Source organism: Buceros rhinoceros, unplaced genomic scaffold (genome assembly GCF_000710305.1).
Source record: "Buceros rhinoceros silvestris isolate BGI_N320 unplaced genomic scaffold, ASM71030v1 scaffold5752, whole genome shotgun sequence".
NCBI classification, from domain to species: domain Eukaryota; kingdom Metazoa; phylum Chordata; class Aves; order Bucerotiformes; family Bucerotidae; genus Buceros; species Buceros rhinoceros.
Genome location: NW_010399404.1, coordinates 71,412 through 86,819, shown reverse-complemented (window position 1 = coordinate 86,819; position 15,408 = coordinate 71,412). Strand labels below are relative to the sequence as shown.

Here is a 15,408-nt window from a genome sequence, read left to right as displayed (position 1 = left end):
AGGAATCTAGAGGAGTTTTTATGCCCAGCACACCATCATGGTATCTGAGCTCTTGACAAAATTAGTAGTAATGCCTTGCTTTTCCTTCACCTTCTGGAGCTGGGAGTGAGAGTAGGAAAGCTATTCACAGAAATAAAAAGAAAAAAGTATACTTTGTTCAACCAAAACAGATCATAAATTTATATAAATATATCCAATTGTTTCAGGCAAATTATTTTTTAAAATTGATTTACTCATCATTCATTTCAAATTAAGCATGTTTCATGCTTTCATTTTAAAATGGAGCACTAGTTTTCTAAGAAATTTGTTTTTAAGGAAGTGCGAGACAGAATTGATAAATTTAATTTTGAGTTAAGTGAGATAATATCACTTTTTTTTCCTCTTTTGCCAGTTGATCAAACCATAAATAACAAGCACAGATCTATATAGATAATGCCACCGTAATACCAGTCCTTGGAGTTATTGTTTCTTTGCAAATGGCAGAGAATGCAACATCATGCGCTGATACCGGTACAGCTGTTTGTACCTAGCAAACACCACCAAGCAGGTAAAGAGAAGGATGACCAGGATGCTCTATGCACTGCGTATGTGTGGCGTGTGGATTCTCCTCACAGACATGGAATAGTTCTTGTTCTTCGGAGAAGTTTAATAAAAACTCATAGAACCTTCTTTTCCCATAGGTCTCAAGGACTTGCCCTGTATCTTTTATTATCTTAGTAGAACAGATGGATGCTGCTGGGGTTAATGAAGTGCCTCAGGTTGCACAGTAAATCAGTGGCAAAGTTGAGGAGAAAATGCTCAGGTTCTGACTTCTGCACCTGTAGTTTGTAATTTAGATCAATTTTGGCGAGCCATTTAAAAAATTATGTTACCAACTATATGCTATAATCTTCAGTAGACATATGTCATCTGATTTATTAGTTTTCATTATTGTAATACTAATACTTTTATCATCAAAGCATTTTAGCTAGAAGATTTTATGAAAGCATTTTTCAGCTATTTTGTGTGGTATTGGAGCAAATAATGCTGGTGGGTGATTCCTGCAGTAAACGGTTCATTCACATGAGTTTAGATTCTTCCTCAGACTCTTCTTTTTACTGCTTCTGCTCAGAAAAAGACAGAAAAGGTGGTTTAGAGAGTTAGTAGGGAATCTGTGGATTATATAATTGCTGAATCTAGGTTTAAATAATCTCTATGCTGAATACGAGGACTAACTAGGAGATTTTGTGTTACCCTGATATTTTTTCTTTCCACTCAGAGATTTTGTTGGAAAGATAGCAATATTGTGTTGAGTGAAGAAGAGTCTTCCAAGGTTGAGACAGAAAATAACTTCATTTGTTTAGATTATGTGAATTTCAACTGTATATTTGATAGGTGCATAATCCAGGAATTTAAAGCGGTCGTGTTTCTCACAGACTAATAGCTCTATCACTGATATAGGAAACTGAGGCACGGAAACTGCTTTATATGTTTTCCATTGGATAGTACATGTCAGTTGAGGATCAGGAGCCATGGGGGATACTCCTCCTTTCTTTGGGTTAAAGATTCAGACACTGTCATGACTGTTCCCTCCTTTGGCTCTCAGTCTTTGCTGTGCAGTAGCCCAAATTCATCAGGAGAGCTAAGTCACTTCGCAGGGCTGGTTCTAGACCTCTTAGTCATTGCAGTCAAAGAGGTTGGAGCCTCCTCTGTGTTGGCGCCAGCCCAAAGGGCATCATTCAAGGATGCACACAGCTGCAAGCGGAGGTGGAACCTGCAGCTACGGAACCCTTGTGCCGTATGTTTAGAGAAAGCAGATCATCCTCCAGTTGTCATTAAGAGCTTCTGAGCTCAGGGAAATAATAGATGTTTTGCAATACAAGGACCATTCGTCTTTTTGTTTTCTGGGCTTTACTTTGAGGACCTTTTAACAAGCATTTTCCTTTAGACTCAAAGGGTAATGTGTAAAGCATCAGGTAATGGAGGAGAGGGCGTGATTCCTACTAGGCATCTGACATTCTCTGGCGTAACGTAATGCCTCCTATGTTCTTGCTGGTGAGATGAAAGAGCTTTTTGGGTAAGAACAGAACTGCTACACTACGTGCAAAATTTGAGTTTGACACCGATAGAGCACTGACTGTTGAATGCATCTCACCTTTGCTTTGGGCTTCTAGGCTAATGTTGCTCTTTGCATCTCTTAAACATTATAAGGTGTCCTGTACTGATTCTTACCTACATAGTTTCTGTTGTTACTGTGATTCTTCTCTGCTTCCAAGCTACGAATTATCTAGATACAGTAAGTGAGAATGAGGGCCTGAGGAAACAATAGGTGACACTATTTCTGAAAAATCTAACATTACTCAGAGTGGTTTAAAGCTAGTAAGGATTTGGAAACCTACTCTTCTTACCGTGGGACTCCAGCTCAGCTCTTAATCTGTTTTATAACCTCTTTCTGTGATTTTACAGAGATCTTTCCAACAGCAAAAATTCTTTTTCTTCTGAAAATGTATTCCCATAATTTCCTTGAAGTTAAAAGTAATTTTCTTTTCATAAGGTGTTTATCAATGCAATCAGTTCAGTCAACTCATTATGACATTAAGATGACTTAGATGTTCTTACCTTACAGTTTGCAGAGTACAAATGCAGTATATGATATGACTTTTAAAGCTTCCGCATATGAGTATCACTGTTGATGATGCTTGGAAGAGGCTTCATGCATAGAAGAATGTTTTTCACTACTTAGGTATCTAAATAAGCTCTGAAAAACTTTTTTAAAAAATTGCTTTTGACTATTGAGAGCACAAAGTGTGTAAGTGAGGGAGAGAGCATGGAACCTTGTAAGAGGGTTTGATTAGCGGTATCACTGATTCAATCAGGTGGTGGAAGAATGATCAGACTATTAAAAAACCAGAACTGCTTGGATATATTATTTTTCCTGCCCAGGAAAGGGGCTAGAGAGGAGCCTAGAGAGAAGGAATGAAACAAAAAGATTAGGACAACTTAACAGAGGATGCAGTAATCTGCTATTTAGCTATTACTTGACTCTGTCACCAGCTCTTTAAAATAACAGCCTGATTGTTACTAAACTGACACCTTTGTTTTAACAACATGAAATCTGGGTGAGCTGCTTTGACTGTTTCTGAGGGCTTCCGTTTGGGCAGCACTGAGCCACTGGACCACTCTTTCAGAGAGTGATGGAAATAGTTCACTATTTTCGTACTTCAGAGGTGTTGGCTGACTTATTTTCTGTGACATCTGGTGTACAGTTTCTCCTCCCCTAACCTCTGAAGGAACATCAGATACATGTGAAAGTGACTTGGAACATAGATCATTCCTTGTCCTGTAACTTTGTGGAGGGTCATAGCTATTACAGGTGACTCCCAGGGCAACCCTTCTGCCCAGAACAGAATTACTTCCTAGTAGAGTTCATAGGGTTTTTTTCCAGATCGGGGTTCTGCCCCATCCCTTGGGAGGTGATGCCTTGATCTCTCACAGCTCATAATCTACAACAGCTTCTAAGTCTGTTTTCCCCTTAGTTAATGTGGTTCATATGCAGAATTTATTCTTTCCAGACTTTATGACTTGGGTCAAAAGATTTCCTAAGTTAGAATTTGAAAACTAGTTTTATTGGTTATGGTGTAAGGATTAATATAGAAAGGAGACAAAGATATACACTCTGTCACAAAGACATTTAGTTGTGTCCATACCCAGCTGTATAGTGACAAAGCAGGGATACCTGATAATTTCAGCAGTACAAGAATTCAAAGAATCACTTTGGTTGGAAGATACCTTTAAGATCATCAAGTACAACCCTTCACCCTCCACTTGCCAGGCCACTAAACCATGTCCCTCAGCACTACATCTGTACGTCTTTTAAATACCTCCAAGGATGGGGATGCCACCACTTCCCTGGGCAGCCTGTTCCAACGATTCACAACTCTCTCTGTAATGAAACTTTTCCTAATATCCAACCTAAACCTCCCCTGGAGCAACTTGAGGCCATTTCTTTTCGTCCTGTCACTTATTCCTTGGGAGAAGAGACTGACTCCCACCTCACTGCAACCTCTTTTCAGGTAGTTATAGAGAGCAATAAGGTCTTCTGTCAGCTTCCTTTTCTCCAGGCTAAACAACCTCTGTTCCCTCAGCTGCTCCTCACAGGACTTGTTCTCTAGACTGCCTGTTCTCTAGTTTGTGGAAGAGTGCCGTAAAATTTGCTCCCAGAAACACCAGGTTCAGTTGTGCTCACTAGGATTATGATGTCAGCCAGTCATCCCATCACAAATAAATTAGTTTTGTTGTGTTAAATGTCGCACTGTTGAAAGCATAGCTGATGCCCAGGGGCAGTGAGTTCGCAGTCACTGAGTACAGTTCTGCTGTGATACTCTATCCATTCCACTAGCATTTCCTCAGTGAGAAGGACGCTCCGTTCAAGCAGCAAGGCCAATGCCAACAGTGAGAAGTCCCTGAACTTAGGCCTCCTGCATAGCTGTGTTTTATAATGCTGCGTTATACTGGTTTTGGCTGGGGTAGGGTTAATTTTCTGCAAAATGGATAGCGTGGTCTACGTTCTGGATTTGCGCTGGAAACAGTGTTGATAATTCAGGCATGTTTTAATTATTGCTGAGCTGGGCTTGCATGGAGTCAAGGCCTTTTCTGCTGTTACACCTTCCCGCCAGCAAGTGGGCTGGGGTGCACAAAAAGCTGGGAGAAGACACAGCCGGGACAGCTGACCTCAGCTGATCACAAGGATATTCCGTACCACGTGTCGTTATGCTCAACGTGTAAACTAGGGGCCACTGCTCAGGAACTGGGGACTAGCTGGGCATCGGTTGGTGGTGGACAACTGGTTTTCATTTGCATGACTTGTCTTTCTTGGGGTTTATTTCTCTCTCTCTTTTTTTCCCCTTTTCATTACTATATTATTATTATTAATTTCAATTATTAAACTCTCCTTATTCCAGCCCACAAGTTTTCTCACTTTTACTCTTCCAATTCTCTTTCCCCCCATCCTGCTGAGGGGGGAGTGGTTGTGTGGTGCTTCGTTGCTGGCTGAGGTTAAACCACAGCACATATCGTTACTGCACTAATTTAATTATCTAGCCACAATACCTTTTGAGTACATTGGTATCTTCCCTTCTGCACTCTGGATTCATGGTGAGGTTGGGTTTTGGGTTTTGGGTTTTGGTTTTTTGGTTTTTTTCTTCTTTTTCCTGCTATGGTGGATGGTAGTTCTCTATTTTAGTAACAGTTCTGTGGTCAGTGGCCAACTTTGGAAGCAGTTTTATTCTTAAGACAGGTTGCATACCTGTAGGACTTTCTGAAATTATAGCAAACTGTTAAATGGTGGGGAGAAAAGGTTCCTGTAAACACTATTTAACTCTTTCAAATAATGTTTAAATCAATAATTTGCAAACATACTCTAAATGCTGTTTTAAGGAAACCATATTTTATGCAGTTGCATTGTGACCTTGAACAACTAGATCATCAAGTTAATACCACTTACCATATAGAGGGTTTCAAGTCGCTGCAAAACCACGGTTTGATCTATATAACAGAAACCAAGGATTCCTGTTAGCTTTGAGTTGGGCCTTATCTGCTCTAGGTCAGCTGTGTTGCTCTGCAGAGGTTCCTTGGTACACTACTGCTTTTAAAAGAATATAGAAGCCATAAATATCACAGTGCAATTTGTGGAGCATTCAGAAATGCACAGCACAAGGGTCATGAGCTAATAAATAACAAGCAGTTCATGATTCTGGTCTTCCAGCTGTCACCAGATTGTGCCTGAAAGCACGCTGATGTGCTGTGAGTCTTGCAGCCTCCTCAGGGTTTGGTTTTTGGTTTTGTTTTTGGTTTTGTTTTCTTCCATACATTGTGGAGGGAACCTGTATCCGTTTTTCTTCTCCATGCTGTCTGGTAATGCTCATTTGCTTTACGGTCACAATCATCACAAACGTCAGTGTCCTAATAGGCAGGACAACATAGAAAGGCTGTGCTTGGTAAAAAGCCTTTTGTGTGGTCTGATGCAGGCTACTGTGCTGGAGGAATACACCGTCAGGCTCTTCAGTAACTGAAGCCTAATCTGTGCACTAAAACCTTTCACAAGACTGGTAAACCAGTCATCCACATGGCCACTGGCAAACTGTTTAGGAATTAGTGATGTGAAGAATACAGTTTTAGAGAATATTGTGCTTATGAGACGTGGGGTGGACAGGTGTGAATTTTGATTGGCCACTGAACCCCAGACGTTTTTGGTGTGTGGTCATCTGCAGATTTGAATGTCTATCCAGAGCAGCCACCAGAGGAAGAAAAAAAACAAAAACAACCCTGTAACAACATATGAAACAGAAATAGCTGATGTTGTCCCAAGAACAGGAGGGATGTGAAGATGGATCAGGTCCGGAATCCCATCAGTGGCAAAGGTCAGCAGCAGATGACTGGAAGAAATAGGCAGATGACATGGTTACATGCAGAGCTGAGTTGATAGCACCTTCTGCTAAAACCAGTGGTACAAGTAAGAATAATATCTCCGTGAACTTGCTCTGCTCTGTTCTGATGCTTCTGCAGGGGTCACCTTAAATTACTGTTTAGCTTTCTAATCTACTCTTTGCCTCTTCCTTTGTACTGAGTAGATCAGTGAGATTCTGTCGAAGTGATTGAGGAAGTGAAAATGAACCCTATTAATATTTCTTGTATTGAGTGAACAATCAACCCCCTGTGCCCTGCTTCCCAAAGACGCCATATATGTATGCAGTGCTTTGCGCATCTGCTGCGGGGAAGAGGCTCAGTCATGATGCCCCTGTTTGACTCCTGCTCTCAGACACCAGCTGTTTGATGGGTATTACCTGCTGGCAGATAGATCATTTGTCCAGCTTGATTGTAACACGTTCCTTTCTGATAGTTCAGGAGCGACTAGGGGAATTATCATTGTGGAGAGAGTTGTTAAGTACTCAGTGCCGACTTCCAGAACAGCAATCAATACCACCCCTGTGTGGTTAGGCTGATTGAACACTGACACAAGCATATGCTCTCCTTGGTGGTAGTGAAATGTATTCAGAATAGAATCACAGAAACAAGTAATTTGGCATTATCCGGAGGCAATGTAGTCCAACCACTAGCTCGGGGAAGGTCCAAGCAGCTCAGCACTATGCATAATCAAGTTTGCAGTATTACTAAGGACAGAGATTTCACAGTCTCTTTAGGCCCTTCCTAGTGTTTGACCATCCTCAAGAATGAAACTTTTTTTTTAATAAAATGAAAATTTCTTGTATCCTTGCTGTGTCTGTTGCCTCTCTTCCTTCTCCTGCAGACCTTTGAGAAGAATTTGGCCTCATCTTCTCTATAGTCTCCCATTAAGTCATTTTAGAGAGCAGTAGGGCTTCCCTTGAGTTATCCTCTCCCTGAGGCAGAACAAACCCAGCTTTCTCAGCCTCTCCATACACATCACCTCCTCCAGCAACTTGAGTAACTTGTGGTTACTCTCTGCTGGTCTCACTCCAGCATATTAAAGCCATTTTTACACAGAGGAGCTCAATACAGGTCAAAGTACTCACGATGTGATGTCACAAGTGTGCGTTAGGGGCAGAGTTGCTTCCCTCAGCCTACTGGCTGCATTCTTGCTAATACAGTCCAGGATGCGTCTGGCCTTTGGTGACAGAGCAGGCACTGCTGGCTTGTGCTCACCTTGTCTGCTGCCGGCCTCAGGTCTTCTTCTGTAAAGCTGCTTTTGAGCCAGTTGGCTCCCAACCTGTACTGTTGCATGGAGTAATTTGTCGCACGGTTTGCTCACAGGAGAGTATAGATGCACGGTTCGCTTACATAAGTAAAAACACTCGCTATTGCTGCCTTCAAAGTGCCGAGATTTTTTTATTGAATTCATTGTGTGACACCTCAATCGAGACTGCAAAAGTCTCTGTTTAAAGCAGACCTATGACTGGAGGATGGTACATGTTCATGTTGCAACACTGTGCTGTTTTGTTACGGCTGTTTCATGCTGTGTGGGCGCAGATTTTTACCGTGTAGTTGTTTTTCCAGAATGGCTATGTCAACAAGTAGTTTCCCTTCAGTCTTGTACTAATAAATTCTGGCTAATCTCTATCAGGATTACTAAATGAGACAAAATGAAGCAGAAAAATGCTATTAATGTCAATGGCAATAGCACCAGCACTTGCCTTATGCGGCAGATTGTAAGCAGTGATAGCTTGATGTGTAGTTGTTCATGTTTAGACTTGCTTTCAGTGAAGCTCAGAGTCAGAAAAGTGCTGCAATACAGAGCGGGGAGATCAGTATAAGCTGTTTTGAAGTACCATTTTCCCTCAGATGGTGCTGATAGGAATGGCCTACAGACAGTCCTCCTGCAAGCTTTACCATCACCGCTCTGTAGTTATTGCACTGGGCAAAACTGAGGGACACAGCTGGCTCGAGTCATGTGAGCACAACGTAGCAGCAGAACTGGCTCCGAGCGACCGCGGAAGCCTAGGTAGTGGGAAGCAGACTTCCAGCTCACACAAAGGATTTTTATGGTATTCAAATTCTGTCTTTAGTTGCTCAGAAATTTATTCAGTGGTTTTCCTTGCTGTACATATTCTTTTTCTGAATGAAATATTTCATGTCATGTGCTGTGATTAATTCCCCCGTGTTTATTTTTCTTGCATGAAAAAGATATGTTTGTCTAGAACAGATTTTCTGGGTAAGGTGATGAAGCAGGTGAAGTTCTGAGATGTGTTTACCAGCAACATCGTTACTTATGGCTGTAGACAAAATGTTTTACGTGGACTTCCCTCACGCTCTCAGAGAAGGACATTTCATGTGGCTCACTTATATGCCTGGTCTCTCACTCAGTCGAATAAAGGGGCAGCTCTCTCAGGATTATATTTTAGTGCCTTTCTTAAGTTGTCTGGCAGATGGGTTAAGATAAGTTCAGGCAACATTAGCGATGAATATGAATACTAATCTAATAAATAAAGATTTCTTTTGGAACAATGCATACGTGATGGTCATGCTGTGAATAGTAGAGTTTTCCATCTTTCTCCCAAAAAGGATGCAGTGTCTTTTAGCAGTGTCTTTAACGTGGCCTTTTCCTAGGCTCCATGGCATACTTCTGAACGTATTTTTTGTCCCTATGATGACAGTGATGTAGTGAAACTGAAAACACAGCACTGAAATTCTTTGGTACCGGAGACCCTGCCATTAATTCTCTTGATAGCCATATTACAAGAGGAGCTGTACAGTCATTAGCATACCAGGATATATAGTTGTATAGAATGTTAACAGTGCTCTGGGATTGCTTAGATACATCACGACAACCTTAAATCTCTTCTTGGCTGACTGCTGAACAGTCCTTCTGTTTCCTTCTTTTTCCAGCACGAGATGAGAACATGGCCACTTTCCGTGGATCCGAATACCTTTGCTACGACCTGTCGCAAAACCCCATCCAGAGCAGCAGCGATGAGATCACTCTCTCCTTCAAGACGTGGCAACGCAACGGGCTCATTCTGCACACTGGCAAGTCAGCTGATTATGTCAACCTGGCCCTGAAAGACGGTGCGGTCTCGTTGGTCATTAACCTGGGGTCTGGGGCCTTCGAGGCCATTGTGGAGCCGGTCAACGGCAAGTTCAATGACAACGCGTGGCATGACGTTAAGGTGACACGCAACCTGCGGCAGGTAATGGTGAAGGGGGGAAAATACTGGGAAAATTTTGTTCTGTTTTATTGGGATTGGCAGATGGGAGAGAGTAACAGAGAAATGGAGATGCTCAGTGGAATTGTTAGAATTTCTTCACCTTTTCTGCATTTTGGTGTTTAAAGAACAGTGAAAAGCCATTAATTGATGGGAATGTATCCCTGCTGCGATATATTCATTTCCAATTTATTAATTTTCTGTTTTTTCAGTTTGATTTAATAATAAAAACTTGTAACATAACTTTACTTTCATCTCCCTTTTCCTTTTCTCTTTTTCTGTTCTCTGTTTTTTATTTTGTTGTTTTCTTAATTATGATTCAATCTTAGTAGTGGTATTCTTGTTGCATTTAAATACTGTGGGAACAGAGTCTTTTTCCAACAGCAAATGGTCTACACCTCTTTCCTTTTCTTTCAGTTTTGTTAATTGGTTTAACCATTGGCACAATGTCATAATTCTAATTCTGGAAGTTTTTTGTTTTTCATTTTCTTTTTCTTTTGTGTGTACATGTGAGTGTGCAGGTATGCAGGCTGGTGGGTATGTGTGTAATTATTTTAACTTTATAGCTTTGGAATTAATTGGCTGGAGCTTTCCTGAGTCGTCTTGATTCTCTGTTCTTCTTTTCTATTTCATTTTCTTACCCCCTTCTTTCTATAATGAGATTCTACTTTATTTCTTGTGTCTCTGCCTATGAGACTCTTCTGTTGGCTGTAAGGAAGGACTGGAAAAGTGGAAGGATCAAAAAATCCAAGCAAACCCAGATCAATCCAGCACCCTACAATTCCAGTTTGGAAAAGTTTTTCTGATTTTACCACTGTAATTTTGCACATCTGCATGCTGCTTTTGTAAGCAGGCAACTCTATCAGGTGACGTATTTGGTAGTAGGCTAGTCTTAAAGTCCTGAAGCCTTCCTCATGAAATATAAATTCAGACATAAATAGATAAGATAAAATTAAATAACCTTGCTCTGAAAGTTGGTGAATATATCAAATCACTAAGGCCCATCCGCTGCGTGATAAAGGAGATTTACAATGTGAATAGGAGCTATGTGATGTCTTGATGATTGGTAGAGACAGCAGAAATTGCTTGTAAACTAAGATTTTTAAATCAGTTTGTGAAAACAATATGATCTGTTTATTTGCTCATTAGTGTGAATATTAACACAACCCTTAATATTTTTATTTAGGTTTATACAATTTCATTTGCTGAGAAAACAGCTTTTGTGGTTAACATTTTACAATAACTGAGATAAAACATGTCTGTGAGTACACCGTAACGAGTGCTAGGGATCAGAAACAGTCTCTTCTTGTAGATATCAGCGGATAATTTGTGATGGGGATTTCATATCTTTCTTTTAAATATTTGGGTTTGGGGGCTGAAGATACTTGTCTTTCCCACCTGGATCCCTCTGTTTCTACATGCTCAGGATGTCTGGGTCTTTGATGAAAAATCTGTCATCAAACTTTCATGGGATTGCAGGGTTCTTAGCTGCAGTGACATGAGGCAGATTTCAACAGTTTATGTGCAGATGCAAATTTAATTTATTTTGCAGTGGATGGGTCTTAATGGTCCCGTTTTGTTCAAACGTTCCCATCAGTCCAGTGGAGGGAGATACGCACCATCTGGTTAAGGTTTATCGGTTTGGAAGGGTCAGAATATATGACTTTATTTGATGTATTTTTTTAGTTTTATATGGTTTCAGAATGGCTGGTCTCTGAATATCTCAGTATAGTTTACTGGTCATTTCAGTTAATCATACTTTTATTTTTGTTAGAAGTTGGTTTTCAATGGGAAAATGTGTCTGAAGCAAAACGCATCCTTGCTTCATGCCAGGATTGGTTTGGATCTTGAAGAAGCAGAAAGTGAGGAACAACTGGGAAAGTGCAGACAACTGGGACTGGGAAACTCTCCCTTTCATTTCCTAATCTTTCAACTAGTGATTTTCTCCTTGTTTCCTGGTTAAATGGAAATATGTCTTTGCCTCTTTGATTAGACCAGGACAGTGCTTTGGCGATTATTAGAAAACAGGTGAGTCCCTTGCCAGTTAACAAGAACCCCAGATTTTTAATCTTTCTGATCTATTCACTAGGGATGTTTTCATGTGATCCTGAATTCTTTAAAGGTCCAACCTGACTGGGCAAGAGACTTTTTATTATGATGGCTGTGCTCTTTCCAAAGGAAGTCCAGTCTTAAATTAAAAATAAGTTTGACCAATAAATATCAATAAGGCTGGATTTTTTCTTTTTTTGAGTAATTTTTTCCCTGGATATTTCCATTTTAACTTCTGATCAAGTTCAGTCTCAAAAAAAAAAGACATTGACCCAGAACCTAAAACTACCCAGAAACTGGAATTGATGCGGCCTTGAGGAGAAGCAATCTGCTAGTCATCCAAAAATTATTGGTAAGTTTAACCACAGTTTTCAATAAGGGGAAACCCTGAATGCTGCAGCCTTCCTGTCAGGTCCCGTGCATTCTTACTTTTAATTGATATTACCAGAAATAAAGAAGACTTAAACCCCTTCAATCTTCAGGATAAAGAGTTTGGAAAAGATTGAAAACATGGATGAGTGATATCGAAGTAATACCTGCTATGGAGATTTGTCAGAACACAACTAAGAATGGTTAATCTATATCTTGACCTTATAAATTCTTCATTTAACAACAACAAACAAGTCAAAGGCACCAATCTAGATAAAGCACAGAATGAAGTTTTGGTTTTCTTCATTCTGACAGCAGCTTCCAGCAGCTTATGTCTCCTGGTTTTGTCTGTGTGTACGTAGAAGAGTTTCTCTATCTATAAAATACTTAGACTATGAACCTGTGAAGTCCTTTGATATCTTCACATAGAAGATGTAATAAAGGACAAAGATTATTTATCATTTATAAAATTATACTTTTTGTCCTTTATTGCATCTAATGTAATTTTGTATATCCTAAATAATTTTGTGTGCAAGAAATTATCTACTCTTCATCTTTCCTGACATAAATTAAGTTCTAAAGTTGCAGCATAGTTTAGGTTACTTGGAAGTCTTGTTTCCAACTGTGCTTATGTTTCCTAAAAAAAACCACTGAAAAAATTAAAAAAACCTAGCAAAAGACAGTGCCCCTGAATTTTGAAGCTTTCTAAGGAAATCAGTGTCCTCCTTGTAATTGGTTGAAACATTGCCCTGGAGATAAATACATTTTTCTTTAAAATTAACTTTAAAAAAATAAGAAATTTCAAGAATATGATCTGAAGCTAAAACAATTCTAAGTAAACGGGCTACCAGCAGTTTCAGGATGTCATCTAGTCTTTTCCTCTGCTCTTTTTGGGGTTGCGAGAAGTGGGAGTAGGATTTGCATAAGTTTTTGGCTGTTCCTAGAATTAGAGCAGAACTTTAAACATCTGGACTTTTGCCCAGTACTTTTTGGAACTGATAAATGTTTTGTAGCTGAGCTAGGAGAGTGCTAAATGCGGGGGTTTTTAGCTCAAATGACTATCACAGCAGTTAATCTCCTTAGAGACAAACCATGTGAACCCGTGGATTCCCGTGGGTAGTGATCGTTAATGTCAAGGTGAATCTCTTTGTTTGTTTATCTTATTATTTCAGTTAAAACTAAGCCCACTTTCTACCTTGCGAGAAACCTTTACTAGAAATAGGATCATGGCTGTATTTTACCAGGGCTTTCAGAGCATATTTGGGGCAGTCTGGTCTTGTGGGAAGAGGAGTGGAGACTGAAGGTCAGACTTCCCATCTCTCTCTTCAGGTCTGCTGCTGACACTCTGGCTCTTTTTTCAAGCATGGTCTTTCCCCCGTCACATATTCCAACTCCCTTGTTTGTAAAAATGGATTTACTAACTCAACATATCTCTGCGAGTGAGATTTCCTGATGAAGAATTCAGGAGTTTGTGCTCATTATATCCAAGTACAGAATAATAATAATATATCATTCACATAGACAAATAAAATAGAAGTGGGATATTAAGTTCAATGCCTCAAAGTTTTCAAAAACTTATTTCCTTAGTCAATGCGTAACCCTCTGAAATTTGCAAGCAGATAGTTTTCACGTGAGGCAGCTTAGATCTTGCTTTGTAATTTAGGATTGCCAACTTCCAGTCACGCTGGAACGAGGACTTCGAGCCTCCAGGGGCTGCACTTCCCTATTAACACTGAAGTTAGTCACCATGGCACATCTGCTATAAAGATCTTGAGTTCCCCAGCTGCTAAAAAGCAAACAAGAAACAATGTGTAGGTTCAAACAGTTGGCATCTGTCAATCCCTTGGGAGGGATTGATGGAGCGTCTGCAAAGTTCTGCTAAACCCAGCTAAGTGAGCTGACCGGTGAATCCTCCTAGCTCTTAAGTAATACACATACAATGTAACAGGAGAGACAATCTTGTCAATCTTCTGTCTTCAACCTTAACATGTGACAGTTCTTCCTACACAATTCCTCAACATATTTCTTCTTACAGTCAGAGAGGTTCAGTTCCAATACTCTGGGATGACAGAAGTGAGCTACAGGCAAACAGCCAAGCACAGGTATTTTTGTATGCTTCTCCTCAAAGTCACAAACTCACCTGCTGTAAAGAAACCTGCAGATTTGGAACCTTAGAAAGAGGACTCAGAATCTTGAACTCGTCTTCATCTGTATCCTCCAATGAAATGAAATACCGGCCACCTTGTGATACTCTATAACACTTGAGGACAGAGAGGCTTGGAAGAGGATCGGGAATGTAGGTGGGTGGTGGTGGCTAGAAGGGAGTCATGGATGCTTTTGTGCTGGAGGGGTGAACTGTGCACTGTGCACTGTGCATGTACATCTCTAAGGGTAAGGTTCTTTCTGAGGGAAGCACCTTGACGGGCATTTGAAGAGTAAGTATTGCACTATTTTAACTCCGCTTTTGTCCTGGATAATGTATATGAGGGTTGAATTTAATACCTAATACCAGGGTGGGAAGAGTAGGCAGCACTCTTTTTCTTTACAGTCTAGACGGCATGGTTACCCATAGAGTCCTGGTCATATTGTCCTCTTTTTCACTTTGTGTGTCTCAGGTGCCCCATGCCTTTTTTTGAAAGACTAACACTAGACCATTCATGCAATGTGTCATTTTTACTAACCAACTAATGTACTAACACCCTAACGACTCATCTTTGCTTTTAGTTATTTTAATTAACAATCGTTCTGTTCACGATTTTTTAATTTCCTTTCTTCCCCCTTTTCCGCAAAGCACTCAGGCATTGGACACGCTATGGTAAACAAACTACATTGTCTGGTAGATATCATTCTTATTGTCTCTTTTTTTGGGTTTGCCGTGTGTTACCTGCCTTTTCCTCCCCCTTCCCCCTCTTTTTCCCCCCTTCTTTATACTTCTTCTTTTAATTTTATTTTAATTTCATTGAGAACACTTTTTTCCTCATTTATTTTTCTTTTTTCTTCTTTTTTAATGGAAAAATGAGCAACAAAAGCAACTAACACAACTCTTCTGGAAATGGGGTTTGGACATATCTTTCATTGGTTTCTTCATCTCTCTAATTCTTTTCCATTTCAGTGATAAATTGTTGCGGGTTTTGTCCCTCGGTTTTGAGTTTAGTTTTCTCGCCTTTGTTTTGGTTTTTATTTTGCTCTTTCTTCCCTTTCGGTTTTTGGTTTTTACTCTGAAGGTTTCTAGATCAGAACCGTTGCAGGGCCTCTGGTCCGTGGTGGTGAAAGCTCTCTTTTTCTCTCATCCTTTTGATGTGGCAACGGCTATTACAGGCAAACGGGCCAGACC

The 15,408-nt window shown here is 40.2% G+C and overlaps 1 protein-coding gene across 1 annotated transcript in view; it reads left to right on the top strand.

Moving 5' to 3' along the window:
- Positions 1-8,310: 8,310 nt before the first annotated feature.
- The window catches only part of LOC104489298 (neurexin-3-like), a 51,974-nt gene continuing 44,876 nt past the window's right edge, over positions 8,311-15,408 (top strand). The window contains exons 1-2 of the mRNA XM_010131444.1: positions 8,311-8,455; positions 9,340-9,641. Of these exons, the coding sequence (XP_010129746.1) occupies positions 8,311-8,455; positions 9,340-9,641 (447 nt within the window). The remainder of the gene's footprint in view (positions 8,456-9,339; positions 9,642-15,408) is intronic.